The sequence below is a fragment of the Beta vulgaris genome, chromosome 8 (genome assembly GCF_026745355.1).
Source record: "Beta vulgaris subsp. vulgaris cultivar EL10 chromosome 8, EL10.2, whole genome shotgun sequence".
NCBI lineage: Eukaryota > Viridiplantae > Streptophyta > Magnoliopsida > Caryophyllales > Amaranthaceae > Beta > Beta vulgaris.
In genome coordinates this window covers 49689997-49712555 of record NC_079209.1, presented here as the reverse complement: position 1 = coordinate 49712555, position 22559 = coordinate 49689997, and the positions used below count along the sequence as shown (strand labels likewise).

Below are 22559 nucleotides of genomic sequence, written 5' to 3'. Positions count from 1 at the left end.
GAAAATAAATTAGAATCATATGTCATATGATCTGTGGCTCCGGAATCTACAATCCATATACTTGTATTACCATTAGATGAAGAGAAATTACCTGCATAATAGGCATGTGTGTCATGATTACTGGAAGATTCTCCAGTAATCTCTCTTCTTACTCGAGCAGAATGAGCAAAAGAAGTACTGGCAGGTGATTCTTCCATAGCTTGTTTTCCTTTCAAATTCTTCATCACTTCTTGAATAATGGTCTGCATAGTATTAGGATCTATACTACCAGATTGTGTGCCAGGAATTGAGCTAATATGAGATGGACCAGATGCAGAAAAATCCAGAGGATTATCATCATATTCATAACCTTCAGCCATGACATGAGCAGCCATTTTACCACTTTTACTAACATTTGATCCCTTCTTGTACCAATCAGGATACCCGATGATCTTGAAGCATTGGTCCTTAGTGTGACCTTTCCTTTGCAATAGTCACACTTACGCTCCATTTTCTCCTTCCTCCAATCTTTCTTGAAATGTTGCTGAGGTTTATGAACAGCTAATGCATTTATCTCATGAGATAAATGATTGATATTACTCACTTCTCTTTGTTTTTCAATTTGTTGAGTGATGTAATAAGCTCTATTCAGAGATGGTAAAGGATCCATGGCTAAAATATTACTAATAGCGCTATCATAGCCACTATTCAAGCCTAAAAGAAACTGCATCACCTTATCTTCTGCCTCAAAATCCGAAAGTTTCTTTAGGAAATTGCAAGTACATTTAGACATTATTCCACAAGAACATGTAGGAAAACTCCTCAAATGTTGTAATTCATCCCAAAATCTCTTGAGTTTACCAAAATACAGAACAATTGACAAGTTCTCTTGTCTCAGATTATCTAACTCCTTTCTGAGTTGATAAATTTGAGGACCATTGGATTGACCATATCTCTCTCCTAATTCTAACCACAATTGTGCAGAATTATCTACATACGTGAAATTCTCAGCTATGTCATTATCCATTGAATTCATCAACCAACATGTGACTAAATAATCACATCGATCCATCTATTAAAATCTTTGTTCAATTCATCAGGTTTTGTAATCTTTCCATCAACAAAACCTAATTTGTTCTTAGCTACCAAAGCACGTCGAACATTGTTTCCAACTCAGAAAATTATTTCCAGAAAGATTTACAGGAACAAGCTTACCAATAGTTTGATCTGAACTAGAAATGAAGAACGGATCATTATAAGCAGAACTTACATTGTTATGATTGACAGAACTTTCTCCAGTTGACGATTCGCCTTCTATCGCCATTGATGAAAAAACTTCAATTCTTAAAATAATGCGGAAAGAATTAAGAAGTTTAGACGACAATGAAATTCGAATAAGAATTTCAAAAATTCAACTAATGTATTTTCACAGAAACGAAAACTCGCTCTGATACCATGTGAATCAAGAAAATCTCAATCTGAGATAATGAGAGAGAGTTAAGGAAAGAACAAGAGAGAGAAAGTTTTATTGTGGTAGAAATATTCTTGTTGACTATTACAGAAAAGGAAGACAACTATTTATAGTTGTGGTAGTTACAACAAGATAACAGAAAATAACAAACCACTTTATTACTATTTACAATATATTCTTCATATAATCTATCCTCTTCCCCCACCACTCTCTCTCTCTCCTTCTTCCTTCTCTGTAATTTTTGAAGTCGAAGAGAGAACCAACAAACAAACCTTCGAAACCCTAGCTATGGCGGAACAACTTTTTGCTTATTCTCTCGCACATTCTTAACCATTCTCTCGCAGAATTCGATTCATTAATTTTGCGTCGATTTCTTCAATTAAACTTGGCAATGGTGAGAGAGAGAAGGGAGTATAGAAGATGAAGGAAGAGAGAGAAATGCAGAAGTGAGTTTATATGTGAGAATGGAAGACAAAGGAAAATATAGGGTGAAAATGGAAGATAATGGAGCGAAGGAAGATGCAGGAGTTAGAGGGAGGAGTGAGAAAAGAAAATGAAGCGTGGCCATACTGTTTTGTTGCGTGTGGCGTGTTGTAAAAAAAACGGACTGATATGTAGGAAGTTTCTTGAACTTATTTTTTCTATTAAAAGTCAAATAAGCGGGAGCAACTACTGCTGGAATCTTTCTAGAGGAATAACCACATGGATCTTCAATGCCCTAATCTTTTATGTGCTTTATATTCTTACACTTGGATAGAAAAAAATTTACAATATATATTGATCCATTTAGATATAAAAATATGCTAGTAGGGTGAACTAAAACAAAAATTCGATTTTCTTCGGCATAAGAGTCAAAATTTGAACATTAGACATACGAAGTATAATTATTTTTAGTTGCAAAATTTGATTGGTTTAGTTTCTATCACTTAAGTCTCTCACCATTCTTTTCGTTTTTTTTTTTTTTTTTTTTTTTTTTTTTAAAGTTAAATTCTATGAACAAAATAGAAATTTTATTGAATTTATTTATGATTTTTAATATTATAATTTTTAGTTGATTTTTGAATTAAGTACAATACTTCATAAATTGTAAAGAAAGTAGACACTTTGATTTCAAGTCAATTTTTTCATAGGTTGTAGTTTGTAAGTGAATTTTTAAGTTTTTGTAAAGTTTCCTCATTTTAGTGATTTGCATAGCGTAAATTATGCAATTTTATGATTTTAATTGACTTGTGAGTGATTGTTATAATTATATTTTTGATATTTTTGTTTGAAGCCCCCTTTGATTTGTAAGTGAATTTGTAATTTAGAATGGGAAGGGGTAACATAGTCTTTTCATTCGGGGATACCATAGCTCCCCTCGTCCCTTATATAATAGAGATATGTTGTACTTTAATTCTTGAATGATATTTTACATAAACCTTTTTACCTTGATAATTAATCGCTATTATATAATAGAAAATACTAGGTCCAAATATATGTAAAAGTTTCATTATATAAGAAACACTATAAAAAAGTAAATAATTTTTTTCCTTGTCTAACTTCTAAATTATGATTTCACTACAAATACACCTTTTTTTTTTATCATGACCCACTATCAATTGTGAATGGTTCTTGAGAATAGTGATTTGTAAGTAAATTTTTGTAAATGTTTTTGTATGTATTGACGTTCTAGGTTATTAGCTAGTTTTAGTTTGTATGTTAATTTTAAGTTTTACTAAAGTTTTCTGATTATTTGAGTGATTTGCGTGACTTTTATAACGTGATTTTCTCAATTGTATGGGGGATTTGTAAAGTTTATTTTTTTAAGTGATTTGTGAGTGAGTGTTGTAAATTTATTTTCGGTAGTTTTCTTTGAGTGTCGATTTTGATTTTCACATTCCTTTTGTAATTTAGAAAGGGAAGGGGGGCAAAATAGGTGTTTCAAAAAAGGACACCATTGCTCCCCATTCCTTTATATACTACTAGAATTTTTTGCACGCGATGCGTGCTTGAATTGTTTTTCAAAACAGAAACTCGATTTTCTTCGGCATAAGAGTCGAAATTTGAACATTAGACATACGCAATCTCTCACCATTCTTTTTATTTTTACTTTTGAAAGTTAAATTCTATGAACAAAATAGAAATTTTATTGAAAATAGTCTCTTCATTCGGGGACACCATAGCTCCTCCCTTCCTTTATATAATAGAAATATGTTGTACTTTAATTCTTGAATGATATTTTACATAAACCTTTTTACCTTGATAACTAATCGGTAGTATATAATAGAAAAAAATAGGTCCAAATATATGTAAAAGTTTTATTATATATAGGAAACACTATAAAAAAGGTAAATAATTTTTTTTCTTGTCTAACTTCTAATTGAATTCACTACAAATACACCTCTATTTTTTTTATCATGGCCCACCATTACTTGTGAATGATTCTTGAGAATAGTGATTTGTAAGTAAATTTTTGTAAATGTTGTTGTATGTATTGACGTTCTAGGTTAGTAGTTTTAGTTTGTATGTTAATTTTAATTAAATTTTATAAAGATTCCTGATTATTTCAGTGATTTAATTTGCATGATTTTTATAATGTGATTTTCTCAATTGTATGAGTAATTTGTAAAATTTCTTCTTTTAAGTGATTTGTAAGTGAGTTTTGTAAATTAATTTTCGAAAGTTTTCTTTGAGTGCCAATTTTGATTTTGACACTCCTTTTGTAATTTAGAAAGGGAAGGGGGCAAAATAGGTATTTTAAAAGAGGACACCGTTGCTCCCCTCTTCCCTTATATATATATATATATATATACATATATATATACATACATATATACATATATATATATAAATACATATATACATATATATATACATATATATACATACATATATACATACATATATATATACATATATATATATATATATATATATATATATATATTTATATATATATACATATATATACATACATATATATATACATAATATATATATATATAATATATATTATATTATATATATACATATATATACATACATATTATATATGTATATATATACATATATTATATGTATTATATATATATGTATATATATACATATATATATTATATATATATATATATATATATATATGTATATATATATGTATATATATACATATATATATATATATATATATATATATAGGGGAAGGATCCGCTGAAAACCACTCTTTGGCTGAAAACTGAAAACAGGGTAACTTTTAACCCATTTAGGGTAACTTTTAACTCCTTCAGGGTAACTTTTAATACTTTTAGGGTAACTTTTGTCAATTTTGGGGTAACTTTATTATAATAAGGATAGTTCTATATATTTCAAGGATAACTTTATTTATTATAAGAGTAACTATTACCACTTTTAGGGTAACTTTTACCATTTTTAGGATAACTTTTAGCAATTTTAAGGTAATTTTATGTTTTTATATATATTTCAAGGATAACTTTTGCACTTTTAGGGTAACTTTATATGCTATAAGAGTAACTTCTTCCACATTTAAGGTAACTATAGATATTTCAAGGACAACTTTCCACTTCCCCATCAAAATAATAAGGATTAAATAAAAGACATTCCCTTCCTTTCATCAGAAAATTTATGTTACTCCAGAAAAATGCGAAACACCTCTGCAGAGCAGTTCATAGTTCATATAATATTCTTAGGAGGACCCACCTAATAATCAGCTTATGCAAATTTCCAAGCCTCTGAATTCTGATGGGCTGAAAGTAACAGTATCATAAAAATTGAACAAAAATTGTAGTTAAAGCATGAATCTTTTAAAGGTCACAGAAGAATTTAGATTGATATCAGACTTGGAAATCCACCGTTATAAAAATGAACCAATAAGATATCAATTTGTCAATATTGTTGCAAATTTGGCAACTCAGCATCATCTTAATTAACAAAGAATGAACATATTATTGACATAAAGATCTAAGAGAATTATGAAAAGGACTAAACTAAAAGTTGAAAACTTAGATTAGAAGCAAATGTACAAAAAACTCAAATAATGCCTACTCTAATATTGACTTAAATCCTCCCTATCACCTGCAAAATCATCAGATTGGTGTTGCAAATCCTGATTCAAATCAGATTTGTTGCAAAATCTCTATCAGGCTCTCATCTGTTTATTTCTTTCCGACAGTCTTTGCATCATTTTTGGGGTCCTCCGTGAAACAATACTCACACAAAGACGCGATGCATCAACCAATCAGTCATTTGAACATGATGAGCTAAAGGTTGATTATTTCAAACAGAAGCTAGCTTAACCCAAAGTTTCTGATTTGATATAATGAGAGACCCCCCAAATTAACTTTCTTTTTCATTTTTAGCTGAACCACAGTAACCAGTAACCCCCAAAGCTTCAAAAAGGACTCCCACTTCCTTTTATGGTGGGGTTCCATGCTCTGGTGTGCACACTCAAGGCTAGAAACATTTGAAGATGATATGGAAACCAGCAAAACCAAGTGCAACTCCAGCTAAAAAGACTTATTACTCTTGTTCAATTGCAATGCTTTGCAATCTATGCCTCTGTCCAAATCCAAACAAATATTAACAACGTATCAGGCCTTAGACAAAGTGAATTTGGCGGTTACCGTGTTTATTTTCTGCTGATAATTTTTACAGCTTCCTTTTCTTCCTCCATGCTATTACTGACTGGCCTAAGGAGGCCTTCCAAGTCCAACAGTTTCATCATCCGAAGCTCCAATTGCTTTAGTTTATTAGCATATGGTCGATTTATTCATAGATTAAAGAGTAAAGGATTAAAGGTAAACCTTCATTTAAGAGACAAACACCAGAAAAGAAGGGAACTAAAGTGCACTGGGAAGAAAGTCAAAAGCCAAAAAAGGAAAATAGCCTGCTTGAATCAGCAACATAACAATATACATATGCTGACACCCAGTATCACATAGATTATCCAAAGATCAAGAATCATATGTTATTGTAAACAAGCCAAACTAAAAAAATCATTCAATGAACAACTGGAGGAGAATGGTCAAGCAGAATGAATGTCTAAGCTTGAAATGTGCATGATAAGCTGAAGCACTTAATGTATTCAGATAGAATCAAAGAGTCAAGTTCTGACATAAATTAGAAAGGATAATAGAGAACCCTCAATGACAATTAACGGGTGCTCATGTCGTGTTGACACCACCAAATCAGAGGACATAAGATAAAGCGAAGAGTTCAGAAGTTCTATGAGTTACAGATTTGCAATAAACTTAAGCTTTTATGGATAAACAGCACAGGGCCGCAAGTCAAGTAGAGAAACCAGCGTTAAATAAAGTTGTCACAAAAGATAGTCATTCTTTATTGACTTAAGAGATCTAAACAAGTACTGCAATAGCAATGGCTGTCTGCTAACAACTCCAAAAATTGTTGTAAACATGCAGATTTCGGCATGTAGAATAATCTAAAACTGAAAATAAGGGTAACTTTTAACCCATTTAGGGTAACTTTTAACCCTTAGGGTAACTTTTAATACTTTTAGGGTAACTTTTGTCAATTTTGGGGTATGTACAAAATCACAAAAATCAACACTTAATTACAAATAAACTAAACTCTAACAAACTCAACAGATTCATAAATGAGTAATAATTAAGCCTAAAAAAATCCAAATGTGACCTAATTCAAGAAATTAAGCCTAAAAATTCAAAACACATATAATTTTCAAATAACTAGAACAAAATTAAGCTAAAATTGATGTGAATCTAGCGATTCGCAAGTCAAAGAATGAGTAATAATTGAACTTCGTGAACAAAACCATGAAAAAAACAAACAAAATCATACCAAAATTTCAGATCATAGAAGCAGGGAACAAATTATTAAGCCTAAAAAATCCAAATGTGACCTAATTCAAGAAATTAAGCCTAAAAATTCGAAACACATATAATTTTCAAATAACTAGAACAAAATTAAGTTAAAATTGATGTGAATCTAGCGATTCGCAAGTCAAAGAATGAGTAATAATTGAACTTCATGAACAAAACCATGAAAAAAACAAACGAAATCATACCAAAATTTCAGATCATAGAAGCAACGAACAAATTATTGGAAGGGATAGAATTAGCTGCGAGCAATTGATGAAATGCCGTTGAGAGAGAAGCAATAATAGACCATGAGAGAATCGAGCTCCAGCGAAAGTAGGATGAGAGAGAAAAACCAGTGAGAGAGGAGGAAGAGGGAGAATTGCGTGTACGAGAAGAGGAAGAGAGAGAATTTCGTGTGGGAGGGAGTAGGAGAGAGAATGAATCCTCACCATTCATTATCAGGATTTATTATCATTCATCCGATTACAGATGGACGGTCAAGATTGGATGTTTTCAGTTTTCAGCTTAGAAGTGGTTTTCACAAGATCTTATTCCTATATATATATATATATATATATATATATATATATATATATATATATAATATATATATATATATATATATATATATATATATATATATATATATACATACATATATATATATCATACATATATATATATACATACATATACATATATACATACATATACATATATACATACATATATATACATATACATATATATACATATATATATATATATATATATACATATATATATATATATATATATGGGACCTGGGCAAATGCACGTTCTCTCCGTGGAGAAAATGTAGACTTTTAAATTTTTCACATGCCATGTTTGAAAGTGCTTTTGTCCAACATACAACAACAAAAGTTATAATGTAATAATAACTTTGAGGGGGTGTTTGGTTCACTAGTTTTAGGTATGAGGTATGAGTTTGGAATGAACAAAACCCATACCTAGTGTTTGTTTAACTTATTTCTAAATTTTAAACCCATACCTCAAACCCATAAGGTATGGGGTTTATAAACCCATGGGGAGGTGGGTATGGCTCATACCTTACCTCTAGGTATCAAATAAAAGAAGATTTTTCATTCCTAAATGAAACCAAACACAAGGTATTAAGTATCAAGTTCCAAACTCTTACCACCTTGGTTTCATTCCTGATTCCAAACCCATACCATTATATGAACCACACGCCCCCTGAATATTTTAATTCTAAAATGAATAATTTTTGTAGAAAGCCCTAATTTTAATTGAATTTCTAATTCTAATTGTAGCTTGATAATTTAATACATTTTTTTACTTGCAACACTTTTTTTTTCATCAACTCCAATGCAAAATTTGGGTAGGAGAGAGGTAGAGAGGAAAAAAAAAGGGCCTCATGTGATTGGAGAGAGATCGAGAGAAAGGAAAAGCAAAAGTAGAAAGTGTTGCAAGCAAAGTAATTAATTATTTCCCTTTTTGAAAAATATTACAAGTAAAAAAACGAAGGAAGTTTATATATTCTTTGAAAGGGAAAGATAAATTTCAGTAATCGAAAACCATATGGCAATATACATTCGATATTAAAGAAAATGAAACACAACTTAACTTGAAAAGATATCTCTTCATTTATATTATGTAGATAGCGTAGAGATTCCCACAAGTCCACAACAAACCAATGCATCTTTGCAACAAACCATAAAAACCAAACTTTGAACTCCTACAAGAAGAGACTAATAAATCAAATTCTAAACTCTCACTATAGGCCTATAGGGTACAAAGAACCTAATAATAAGAGGATCATTATTAACGAAAACTAGAATAATAAGTGCATAAAAGTACTAATTGAAGCTCATAAAACACGTCCTTTCTTAAGGTTGACTCAAAGGATCAAATTCACAGCCTCTCTCATCTCCAAGCCTCAGTTATGATGATTCAATCTCACAACCTATGTCATCCTATTTTCTTAAGCTACCCTCACTTAGCTCCACCTCCTCTCCATTGTTGTTAGGAACACTTTTAAAGTCGTAAAAGCATTGCTCAAAAAGAGGCATATGAACCTTGAAAAGATTAATGCTAAGTGAAAAACTATTATCCTCTTTTGGGCTTGGAATCAAGAAGGCTAGACCCTCAGATTTAACTCCACCATTTCCAAAATATTCAGGGCTACCCCAACCAAAATCAGCTTCATGAAAAGGGAACCTACCCCAAGAATTTATAATTAAAAGATTTGGACAAGTAACACTATCTGCCCCAGTAAAGAGAGTCACTGGATGCGGCTGCAACTCTAAGTAATCAACAGATGATTTCAAGTATTCCACGTTCTTCATTTTTTCTAATGCCTCATGAATTTTACTTGCAGCATACCATAGTGGCTTGAACATAATATCACCTGCTTTAGCAATACAAGCCGTGAAAAAGACTAAGTTTCCATAATACCCTTTTGGCGGGGTTGGATCCCACAACCTTGATCTCGCATCAATTGGTATGTAAAGCTTTACCAATTGGTCATTTGCTAATCCACGCGCTTTGCATGAACTTCGCCATACATGCCCAGCGACTACCTGATATTTACTCAGTGTGTAACCTTGATTAGCTCCTTCTGATGTTGCTTCTAGTTTCAAGGCATTTATTTGGGATTTAGATATAGTGAAGAAACCCTCCTCACTCCTCAGTGGTTGCCACATCACCTGATATATATAATTATTTATGTTAATAGTACTACATCTAAATGCTGAATATATATATATATCTATATACATATATATATCTATATACATATATATATATATATATATACATATACATATATATATATATATACATATATATATATATACATATACATATATATATATATATATATGACTTCTACTGCTCCAACAAAAGTTACTTCCTCTTTTTAAAGAGTGTAGAACTTTCTTTTTAAGAGTTGAACATTATATTTTTGCATCATGAATTCTCAACAACGTATTAAAAAATTATCGTAGTATAAACTCGTTAAATTTGTTTCAATGAATGTCTTCAAAGTAAAGAGCTTAAGTTAAATTTAATAGAACAAACAAATTTAAATCCTGCCATATTTTAAGCTTATATGACGTCAAATGCGGTTCTTTTTCTCAATTTCTCAGACAATGTACTATCTAGTATTTTTGTTGTTGTAATAGACGCAATAAAGCAAAGACACAAGAATTAACATGATTTGGCGTGCCCAAAAATCCCAACATCTCTCCTCTCAAACTTTCTCTGCCTTCTCTCTAAAAACAGCGCCCCTCACCTTTAACCCTAGGGACTCGCCGGAGTTCCGGCGCCGCAATGGATTCTGGCGGGTTCTCCGGCGAGTTCCTCTTCATTTTAATTGTTTTTTTTTTCGTTTCTCTGTGTCTTCTGTCTCTGGTCCTAGTTGTGGCCCCCCTCCCCCTTCCCCCCTCCCCTTTTTTGTGATCTCTAAAGCCAGATCTGGGCTTCCCCTTCCCCTCTGCGGTCCCGGTTTAGTGTTTCGTAGTATAGTTTTGGTCTTTAGTATCCCTGTCGTCGCGTCACCCACCTCAAAACTCGAAGATTTGGCCGGTTTTTCATCTCTGCGTGCGTCGATTCCCCTCCCTGTTATTTAGTTTCTTAGTCGTTAGAGTTAATTCCCCTCCCCGTCCCCCGGTAAGTGGTGCTTGAAGTTTTAGGTTGTAGTCTTCCCTTTCCCGATCCCCTGTTAGTTCTGGAAGTCGTGGTCATAAGCTCCCCCTCCCCGTCCCCCCGCCCTAGTGTGAGACTTAGAGGTTAGTGTCCCGTTCCCCGTTCCCCGCTAGTGTTAATTGTTGGTTCGTCTGGCTCGCAGTGAAGTTTGTCTTGCAGTTTCTGAAGGTTAAACGACGTTGATATCGGCGTAGTATTATGTTTTGGGATTATATCCTTTGTCTTGTTTATGTTCCTAGTTTAAGCTTTAGTTTAGGTCTATTCAGATGCAGTTATGAATTTGCAGGGGTTCAAGGATTGGGTAAAATGAGAGGTAATGGCTCCATTAATCTTGTTATGGTTCGATCTTCTAGATTAGAGATGCCGTGGTGGGGTCTTTGGATCTGTAGTTTGGGTGAATGATTTTATTATAATTCACACCAATTTATGTGATGACTTTCAAAGTCATCACACTCAAAAAATACATCTTGTGGGAGGGCCCCCAATTTAATTTGGGGCATGTTTCGACCTCCACCCTTTTAGAGTTTCAGTCTCGTGAGACTAAACTCTCGTTACCCTCGAAGCAGGGTTAGAAGTTATTAATGGACGTAGCTTCTTTGTTACTTTATTCAGTACGATCCCAGGAAGCCGTCTCTGCTCAAGGGCCTTGGGAACTGCGGCAATCTATTTCTGAAGATTGTATGAGTGTCGTCTCTCAACAATTTTCCATTCATATCGTATCTTCTTCAACAAGACATTGTCCCCAACTCCTCCTATCATTGTTCGTGCTAAATTTAAGTCGGTTTGAATATGTAATAAGTTACTTTTGTTTCTTAGAATATGTATGAAAAGAAGCTCTTCTAGCTTCAATTTGCTTTGTTTTATGTCTGGTTGTACTACCGCTAGGATGTACTTCCACTTTTACTTAATGCAAAATTTACCCATTGTCAAAAAAAAAAAAATAACATGATCAACTAACAATATGTTAGTTACATCCACAAGTACAAGATAAACATTTTATTATCTTTAGGAGAGAGACCCTCGGACATATTTCAACATTTTTCATACCAATTTGTCAAAAAACACCGAAACTTCTCGCGTCAATACAATATACATGCATCGATATTTTGTTAAAAACCTTTCTTTTTTTTATACCAAACTGAGTACTGGTTTGACATCAAAGAGCCAAAGTTATACTAGTGTTTACTTACCTGACAATCCGATTGGTGGTAACGGTGGTAAACGTGGCTCATACTCCAAGTGCCGGAACTTGACCTGTGGTGGGTTACGAGCAGCAAGCTGGTGAATACAAGACCTCTCATGAATAGGCAAGACTAGGAGGTCAAGTCCACGAGCAATATGGTGATGCTTAGCAATACTCATGCACACACTACCGCATTCGAAGCGAGTGAATTGCACCAATGAATAAGGGGATTGAAGAGAGCCCTTTAGAGTAGTCCCATGTAGGAATAACCATCCTACGGAACTCAGTGTTAAGCTTGAAGTCTCCAAAATCAGTAAGCAAATGGGGTGCTTCGGCCTCAATGAATAACACCCCGTGCGCATTGCACTCTATCTCAGTTTCACCATTCTCATCCGTCTTCCTTAATCTACCCGCCATCGGATAGAATGATGTTAGGACTTTACTTAATGAGTCCTTCAACACGGCCGTGTCGAAAATTTTTGAGGCATTATGATAGTTGTTTTTGGTGTCTTCTGGATGGTAAATGTATATGTATGAAGTATGTGAATAGGGCATGCGTACGACCATATGTATGCGTGAAAGCCTAACACTTTTGCTAGGGGTCTCTCCTGCCGCTGCCGGACATACCATGCTGCGTTCTTTCACTATCATGCTCATATTTTTTCTTTCTTATCTCGTAACTTTTTGGCTAAGAGGAAGACGATTAGGTGGCTAAGCAAGAAGTTTAGGGAGAAAAAATTGATGGCTTAGCCTTAGACTTTGCAAAAGAGGGTTATTATATATACCCTTAGCCTTGATCAAAATTTTAAATTGCGCTAGTTTTATAAAAGTCACATTTAAAAGATTTGGTGTGGTGATTAAAATGCTTGATGTAACTTTATGAGAGTAACTACTAACTAAAGGAGTTAAAGGAATTGTATTTTGATAGAAAGAAAAATAGAATAGCTACTCCATTATCCTACATATATACTTCCTCTGTTTCTTTTTACTTGCAACAGTTTGACTTTCACGCTTGTCAATGCATAATTTCAACCATCAATAAGTTTTGTTACCGATAAATAAAAATTATAAAAAGTATATATTCGGAAAATATACATTCAAACGAATCTAACAAGATCCCACATGAATATGTTTTTCCTTAATTATAAATCACCAAACATAAACTAAGTAGAGTTGGTGAATAGTGTAAAAGTCAAACCGTTGCAAGTAAAAAGAAACGGAGGAAGTATATACCATAAGATAGAAAAATATGGTTACTAGGTTAGACTATTACTTTTATCTTAACAGTAATAGTACGTACTAATGATATGTAATGTGTAGGTGTTGTCAGTTCGTTTGGTGGTCTGTAGCTTTGGTTGAGCTGTATTTTGTTGGCTTTAACTGCTTTTGGTAATAATATCTCTTACGTTTTTACCAAAAAAAAAGTATGTGTACTGATGTATTTGGTGAATCAGTATGATTTTTGTTGGTTGGTGTATACGTAGGAATATTCATGTGATCTTGTTTATCCTCCTTATTAATTATTTACTTCCTCCGTTTCCTAAATATCTTCCCTTTTTCCGTTTAACGGTGTTTCCAAAAGATCTTCCATCTTTTGCTTTATTCCTTATTTGGCAAAACAAATTTCCCTATTTACCCTCTCATGTCACTATCATATGGTCCACCATTACATTATTAATTCAATTTTACTCCCTTTCTCTCTCTACTTTAACCCCTTTTTATTTGTTTATTTATCTTAACCCCTTTCTCTCTCCTACTTTACTCACACTATGCCCCACACAACTTGATTTTCCTTGGTATCTGTAGGAACAGTAAGTGGGAAGATCTTTAGGAAACGGAGGGAGTATATAGGAGGAAAAGAACGTTAAAATTACACTACAATAGAATACTAAGGACCTGTTCTATTCGGCATAAAACTGTTGAACTGAACTGGACTGAATTGAATTGAACTGAACTGAACTGAATTGATTAAATTGAATGTAATAAATATATAAATAATATTTAAACAATAATAACATGAATATTAAATAATAATTATAATGATAAGTAATAATAATAATGAATATTAATAGTATTTTGGATATTTTTAAATGATAGTTATGAATAAATAATATTAATAATCATAAATTAATAATAATAATAATTAATGATAATTAATAATAATTATTTTTTTATATTATTTGTATTAAATACTTGATGATGATTATATAATAACAATAATATATAAGAAGTAAACTAATATTAATATTCTAATAATTAGATTTAATAATATAATAATATATTTAGTAATAAAATTAATGATTGGGTCGGACCGCACAAAATTGCATCATAAACCGTTTTGACGCGATTTGATTGGTTTATGGGCTAAAAAACGTGGGTTTATTTGTGCTTTTGACCTAAACCATGTTCCTTCTAATAATAATAGTAATAATAATGAATAAAGCTATAATAAATAAAATAATATATAGAAATAATAATAACAATAATAATAATGATAATAATAATAATAATAATAACAATACTTTTTAATGATATAAAATAAATGATAATAATAATAAGAGTAATAAGTAAAATAAATTAGACCAGCATAATAATAATATTTAACAAATGATTATAAAAGAATGGAGTTGAACTGAACTGAACTGAGCTGAGCTGAGCTGAACTGATAAATAAGCTGGGGAGAACAGGCCCTAAGACAGCTAGCACAAAGTTTAGCGCACGAGCCACCAAGCAAATGTTTTAGCCAATTCTGTAATGTGCATAACTGTCTATGCAAGGTTAATATCTGCCGGAATTTTCCCCCATAAAAACATAAAAGATTAGTTGAAGCAGTAAATAGGATAATATATGTAAGATGTTGACACCTATGCCATTGTAGAGCACACAAGCAAGCAATAGCTTGATCAGCTTGGATGGCTGAGGAAGCTAGACCATAATCACCTCCCCCTTGAGTGAAATAAGAAACACCAGAACTATAACGACCACCCTGTTGAAGTTATTAATGCTTCAAAGTATGAGTAGATTAGTTTCCTTAATTCTAGCTAGTCAAAGTTGTGTGTTTTTAATTACACAAGTTTAAGAGTACTGGGGAGTGGGGGGCCTGGGGGCACTACTTTAGGTAGTAGTCCACAACCATGAACTAGTTGCTTAGTTTTAGGAATTAATGGTTCATATAGTAGCATATTTAAAGGCAACATTCAGTTATTTCATTTGAATAAGAATGCTTTCACGACTTAGTTTCTGAAGTTTGTGTCTTTAGCATTATTTTTTCCAACAGATTGGAATCAAGAGCATCAGGTTAGATCCTTAGAGGCCAAAAAAAGAGTGAGAGAGAACGGGAGAGGGATGAAAGCAACACAACCTCATCGATTGGAAAGACAAAAAAAAGAACGAGTTTTCAATATTGGCGAGAAAGTGCACCATTGAATGAAATTGGTGAGAAGTGTATCAATAATGGTAAGATTGGTGAGAAGTGCATTAATAGAAGTCAAAAGTCTAATTGTGAGAAATGCATCACAAAATTAGCAAGTTCCATAGTAAGATGGATAATGAAAATGTTGAAAGATCAAAAAGAAAATTTGGGGGGGTGTTGTATTGGAGTATGCTCCGAAATTAGTCAAATAATTTTCCTATTAGTTACGACTAATTTACTCATACTTTGAAGCTACTCATACTAGCTAGAATTAAAGAAACTAATCTACTCACACTTTAAAACATTAATAATTTCAACCCCCACCCCCCTCAAAGTTTCATAAAATGTTTTATGAAGCACATCTCTTCAATTTTGATGCACATCTCACCACCTTCAATTATTGATGTACTTCTCACCAACTCTACTCTTTGGATATTAGAGCAGATATTGAAGCACTTCTCTGCATAAATTCTATCCAACGTAATATTGCAAATACTACAACTTTGAAAACCGTCTCTGCATTGAGTTTGTTGATTCAAATTAGTGGCTAGTCACAAATTCAAATAGTAGTCACGTTAGTTAAGAAGTTAGTTCAATGTTTAGTAATGGGTTAAATATTTGATGCTAAAATCATGGGATAGTTTTAGGCTTTTCTGGTTATTTTATTAGTTCGCTATTTATATCTTCAGTTGTATTAATTAAAAGAGTGTGGAGAATATATTCAAATAGTAAGTTTGGTTGAATGAGGAACAAGAAAAAAAAAAGAGAGTGTATTAGCTCCAAAAAAAGTTCAAAAATTTAAAAATTTAAAAATGGGATAGAAAATCATAAAAAAGGGAGTATGTGATTAACCATAGCAAGTGATGGTTACCCCATAAAAATATGAATTTTGGTTATTATAAAAAAGAGGGAGATAAGTTCCTCGAGATTAAGCAGCAATCTTCACAAGCAAATAAGATAATTGACAATCTGAATATAGTAAAAGTTGTACTCAATGCAAAGACAATTTTTGAAGTTGTAGTAGTGTTTGCAATACTACGCTGAATAAAGTTTATGGAGAGAATTGCTCCAATAATCAAGGCAGAGTTGGTAGAAATGAATCAACAATTAGAGGTGGTGAGATATGCATCACAAAATTGAAGAGATCTTCTTCATAAAACATTTTATAAAACTTTGAAGCAAGGGGGGTGTTGAAGTTACAAATGCTTCAAATTATGAGTAGATTAGTTTCATCAATTACAGCTAGTCAAAGTTGTGTGTTTTTAATTACCTAAGTTTAAAGTAGTGGGGGCACTTTTTTAGGTAGTAGTCCACTAATCGTGAACTAGTTGCTTAGTTTTAGGATTATGGTTTATATTATAGCCTATTTAAAAGCAATATTCTATTATTTCATTTGAATAAGAATGATTTCACGATTTAGTTTATGAAGTTTCAGTCTTTTGCATTCTTATTTTCCAACAAATTGGTGTCAAGAGGATTAGGTTAGATCTTTAGAGGCGAAAGAGAGAGAGAGAGAGGGATGAAAGCAATATAGCCTCATTGATTGGAAAGACAAAGAAAGAACAAGTTTTCATAATTGGCTAGAAAGTGCACCAGATATGAAGAGTTAAAGAGAAGTGCTATAGCATGTAATGGAGAGAGATGTGATCCATTGAATGAAGGTTGGTGAGAAATGCATCAACAAAAATAAGATCGACGAGAAGTGCATCAATAAAAGTGAAAAGTGATCTAGTGGTGAGAAGTGCATCAAAAGCAAGTTCCATTGCAAGATGGATGATGAAGATGTTGAAGATCAAGTTATTAATCATACATACTCAATTTTTTTAAGATAATTTACTATCCTAACATTAAATTTTATTTTGGAGGTAACACTCTTTCTATCCCTTTCTTCTTTTTCTTCATAGCTCTCTAATTTTTTTTTTTTATGGTTGAGGATCTACCTGATGCTGGGATACCAATTTGTTGGAAAATAAGAATGCTAAAGACTGAAACTTCATAAACTAAATCGTGAAAGCATTTTCATTCAAATGAAATAACAAAACATTGCCTTTAAATAGGCTACAATATGAACCATAATTCCTAAAACTAAGCAACTAGTTCACGGTTATGGACTACTACCTAAAGTAGTTCCCCCAGTCCCCCACTACTCTTAAATTTAGGTAATTAAAAACACAACTTTTACTAGCTAGAATTAAGGAAACTAATCTACTTAAACTGTGAAGCATTAATCACCTCAAACCCCCTATTATCCTTTTATTGCTTGGTATTAATCATGAAGGCTTAATTTAGTTAGTAAGATTCTTATTATGTTAGCTTTTAAAGGTGTGCAGACTACAGTTTATATCTTGCCAAGTGAGGGTAAATTAATATTTTACCTTTACCCATAGTCTCAAATGCTTAATCTATACTAATATATTAAAAGACGTGCATAAACCAGGAACGGTGCCACGTGGCGCTCTCCCTAGGGAGTTTTAGATCATGTAATCTATGTACAATAAAAAAATTAAAAATTGCATAGTATAGGTTTTGATCCCGTGACCTCAAGTTCATGTACTAAAGTTTTGACCACTAGACCAAATAGTATTTAGTGTTATCATATCAAAGTATAATATTAATAAATGAAAATTTTCTTATCCGGGGCATAGCCCGGGCCTAATAACTAGTTATCCTTCAAATATTGGACCAAGAAATGATGAAATTTGAGGTTTAGTCACTACTAGAATGAGCCAAAAATCCTGCCACGTTATGACGGGGCTAACAACCAAACAACGACATGGACACTAGTCGCGAATGCTTTTTACAACGAGCTTATGACTACATATTCCATAAAAGACTCCCCTCTCATAATGAGGAATTATGTCTCTATTAATTGTCTTTAATTTTAAGAATGGTACAATTCTTGTAGCGAGGTAAGGTGCACTTAGGATAAATATTAATGGGGTATATTGTGAATTCAATTAACCTACTTAATATCTAGAATCCAATGAACATACCTACATTATCACTTCTTAGAGACTTGAGACAGACTCGTCAATTCTCATAGTTTGTTGTTGAAATATCCAAATAGAATTATTTTATTGTCTTGGCTTTCCACTAAAAGCAAAGAATTGAATAGGTGATGGAGGTACAGTGAAGATAGGTAGGGAAGTAGATGTATATATAGTTGTAGAATGAGCATTGCGTGCACAGGTCATAACAGACAATAAAATGAACATTAAGTCAATCAAAAGAACGTCTTTAGTCTTGATGCTCTCTCCATGAGTGATAAGCTGAAAATGGTCAAAAAGAATCTCAAGCAATGGAATCACGATGATTTTGGCAATATTGATTCGCACATATCAAGATTGGAAAGTCTCATTCAAAGCTATGATGATTTGTCAAACCAAAGAAGTCTTGATGAGGAGGAACTGGATGGAAAAAAATCAGCAATAGCGGATCTCTGGATGTGGATGAAACGCAAAGAGGTGTACTGGGCTCAAAATTCGAGAGTATCATGGCTCAAGGAAGGAGATCGGAACACAAAATTCTTTCATACTGTGGCATCCAATAAAAGGCGGAAGAATTCAATCTCCTCTATTAAGGTGAATGGTGTCAAAATAGATGATCCTCCAAAGCTAAAAAGCTCAGCAGCAGCTTTCTTCAAAGATATCTTTAAAGAAGAATGGGCCAATAGGCCGGTTTTTGAAGGGCTCGATTTTAGCCATCTATCGCAGGAGCAGGCTTCGAAATTAATCTTGCCTTTCTCAGAGGAGGAAATAGACAAAGCCGTATTTTCATGTGATTCAAATAAGGCGCCGGGCCCCGATGGCTTTAATTTTAAGTTCATCAAGTCTGCCTGGGAATACATAAAGCACGATATCTATATGATTATTCGTGATTTCCATGAAAAAGGCCATATACCGAGAGGATGCAATACAGCTTTTATAGCATTGATCCCGAAGACTGAAATGCCAAATGAGTTCAAAGACTATCGTCCGATAAGCATGGTAGGGTGTATTTACAAAATCATTGCCAAGTTGATGTCAAAGAGACTCCAAAACGTGATGCAAACTCTTGTTGGTCCCTTTCAATTCTCTTACATTGAAGGTCGATATATTCTGGATGGAGCCTTGATAGCGAGTGAACTTATAGACTCTTGCAAAAAAAAGAGTATAGAAGCAGCTCTTCTCAAGCTCGACTTTCACAAGGCATATGATAGTGTTTCTTGGCAATTCCTTGCATGGATCCTTCGACAAATGTGCTTCCCTCCCTTATGGTGCAAGTGGATTATGTCATGTGTTTCAGCATCAATTTTGATAAATGGTTCGCCTAGCAAACCATTCAAGCTCCAAAGAGGATTACGGCAAGGTGACCCTCTTTCACCTTTCCTCTTCGTTCTTATTGTTGAAGCTTTAAATCAATTAATAAGAAAAGCAACATCTATGCAATTGTGGAATGGAATTGGAGTCTCTTATAGTGATTTAAAGGTCACTCATCTTCAATATGCCGATGACACACTCATCTTTTGTGAAGCAAATCTTGAATCTCTCATGAATATCAAGAAAATGCTAATTGTGTTTCAACTAGCCTCCGGACTTCAAGTAAATTTCCACAAAAGCTCGTTGATTGGAATTAATACATCTTCCTCATGGACTCAAATGGCTGCGCAAATCCTTCTTTGTAAGATTGGGTCCATTCCTTTTTCCTATCTTGGTCTCCCCATAGGAGGAAATACTTCTTCCATACAATTATGGGAGCCTATCATGCTGAAAATGACAAAGAAACTTGCCTCATGGAAAGGAAAAATGCTTTCAATTGGTGGTAGATTAACTCTAATCAAGTCATCTCTCACAAGCCTCCCATTATATTTCATGTCTATTTACCCGGCTCCAAAAGGTGTTATGCAAAAGATAATCAAGCTTGTAAGATCTTTCTTATGGGGTGGAAATTCTAATAAATCCTCAATGCCACTAGTCTCATGGAAGATTGTTCAGCTTCCAAAGGCGTGCGGTGGTCTTAGCATTGGCAATATGGTGCACAAAAATTTGGCCCTTTTGTTCAAATGGATTTGGCGTTATTTTGATGATCCTTCCCATCTATGGTGCCAAGTGATAAAGGCAAAATACAAGTATCCGTCCACTTTAACGATCTCGGATCTATCAATCCCTCCCAAAGGAGGACCATGGAAACTCATTTGCTCGACGATTTTGAAGCACCCAGGAGCAAAAAAGTTAGCGCTTAATGGGGTGAGGAGAAGCATAAACAAGGGCGCTAATTGCCTATTTTGGTATGACTCATGGATAGATACACTGCCTCTTAAAAATAAATTTCCAAGACTTTTTTTGATCTCAATTCTGCCAAATGCATCTGTTGATTCATTCGGTTTCTGGGAAGGGGCAAAGTGGGTTTGGACCTTCTCATGGAAAAGGCATTTACGTCCTCAAGACATGGTGGAAAAAGTGAGTCTTCTTCAGCTTCTGCAGAATGTATGTCCTGCCCATGATGGTAAGGATGAGCTGATTTGGTGCTTCAATAGCTCTGGAAAGTTCTCATCAAAATCTTTCTCTCAAGAGCTTGATAATCTCGGCTCAGTTATTCACAATGATGCGATAATGGGAGTGTGGAAAGGCCTTGTGCCGCACCGTATTGAGATCTTTGTATGGGCTGTGCTACTAGGAAAAATAAACACTCGCCAAAAGTTAGCACATTTAAACATCATTCCTGCAGAATGTGATTCTTGCATCCTTTGTTCTTCCTCATCAGAATCGTGCAACCATCTAATGTTGCACTGTGAGTTTGCTCAAAAGCTGTGGCAATGGTGGCTTGACTTATGGGGAGTTAAATGGGTGTTTCCTCTCAATATTAGGTGCGCGTTTGAGCAATGGAGGTCCCCGAAAAAGCTCTTGTTCTTCAAGAAAGTGTGGCATGCTTCTTTCTTCATTATTGTATGGTCAATTTGGAAAGAGCGGAATTTGCGAATTTTTGAGAACTCTTTTAATACAGCAAAACAAACTCAAGACTTGATATTATTGAGGCTTGGATGGTGGATCAAAGGGTGGAGTTGTGAGTTCCCATATTCTCCAATGGATATTCAAAGAAACCCATCTTGTCTAATGTGGCCCGGTTTCTCCTCATGTGTTAACACCTCAAAAATTAGTGTGGCAGCGTGTGAATGGTTCCCTCCCAGTGAAGATTGCCTGAAGTGGAACGTTGACGCATCGGTCAATCCTCTTCAGTCAAGGGCGGCCATTGGAGGGGTTCTCAGAAATAAAGATGGAAAATTCATGTGCGTATTCTCCTCTCCCATACCCTTCATGGAGATTAATTGTGCTGAAATATTAGCAATACATCGTGCAATCATGCTATCCCTATATTGTGAGACCACGAAGTCAAGCAAATTAGTCCTTGAATCCGACTCGTCAAATGCCGTATTATGGAGTAATGGAGATCGCTGTGGGCCTTGGAATATGCATCATCATCTTAACTTCATAAGAAATGCAAGAAAGAAGCACCTTGACATTTCAATCTCTCACATGGGAAGAAGTGCAAACTCAATAGCTGATGCTCTTGCCAAGCAGGGGCTGCATAGGCAAGAGGAATTCATTGCGTGGTTGTGAGGTTTAGCTGCTGGAATAAAGTGTGATGTGTTCTCTCAAGTTTTGTTGTTTTGACAGCATCAATTATAAGGCTGGAAATATCAGGTTGGTTTGTAAGTGTTAGATAGTTAGATAGTTGCTCAGTTGATAGGAGAATGCCAAATCAGTGCAAGGTGCTCATAAGGTGTAATGTTCACATGTGTATTTCTTTGGAGGTTGAAAAACTCCTCATCATTGGGTGTGTTTATCACTATAAAAGTTTCCTTCTTCTGAGAAGGAATACCTGGTGATCAGTTGAGGTTTTCTTCCCCCTCCTCTTTCTTAATAAAATTCGGATATGAATTATCAAAAAAAAAAAAAAAAGAACGTCTTTAGTTTCTATTTATTCAACCCAATTATAATG

At 33.8% G+C, this 22559-nt stretch overlaps 1 protein-coding gene and 1 pseudogene across 1 annotated transcript; one reads left to right on the top strand and one right to left on the bottom strand.

Annotated features, from left to right (window-relative positions):
• Positions 1 to 8905: 8905 nt before the first annotated feature.
• LOC125492658 (shikimate O-hydroxycinnamoyltransferase-like) lies at positions 8906 to 14740 on the bottom strand (annotated as a pseudogene).
• Positions 14741 to 18856: 4116 nt separating this feature from the next.
• Positions 18857 to 22177, top strand: LOC125492703 (uncharacterized). Its single transcript, XM_048635414.1, has one exon. It carries the CDS (start codon positions 18857 to 18859, stop codon positions 22175 to 22177), a length of 3321 nt encoding a protein of 1106 aa, XP_048491371.1.
• Positions 22178 to 22559: the final 382 nt, after the last annotated feature.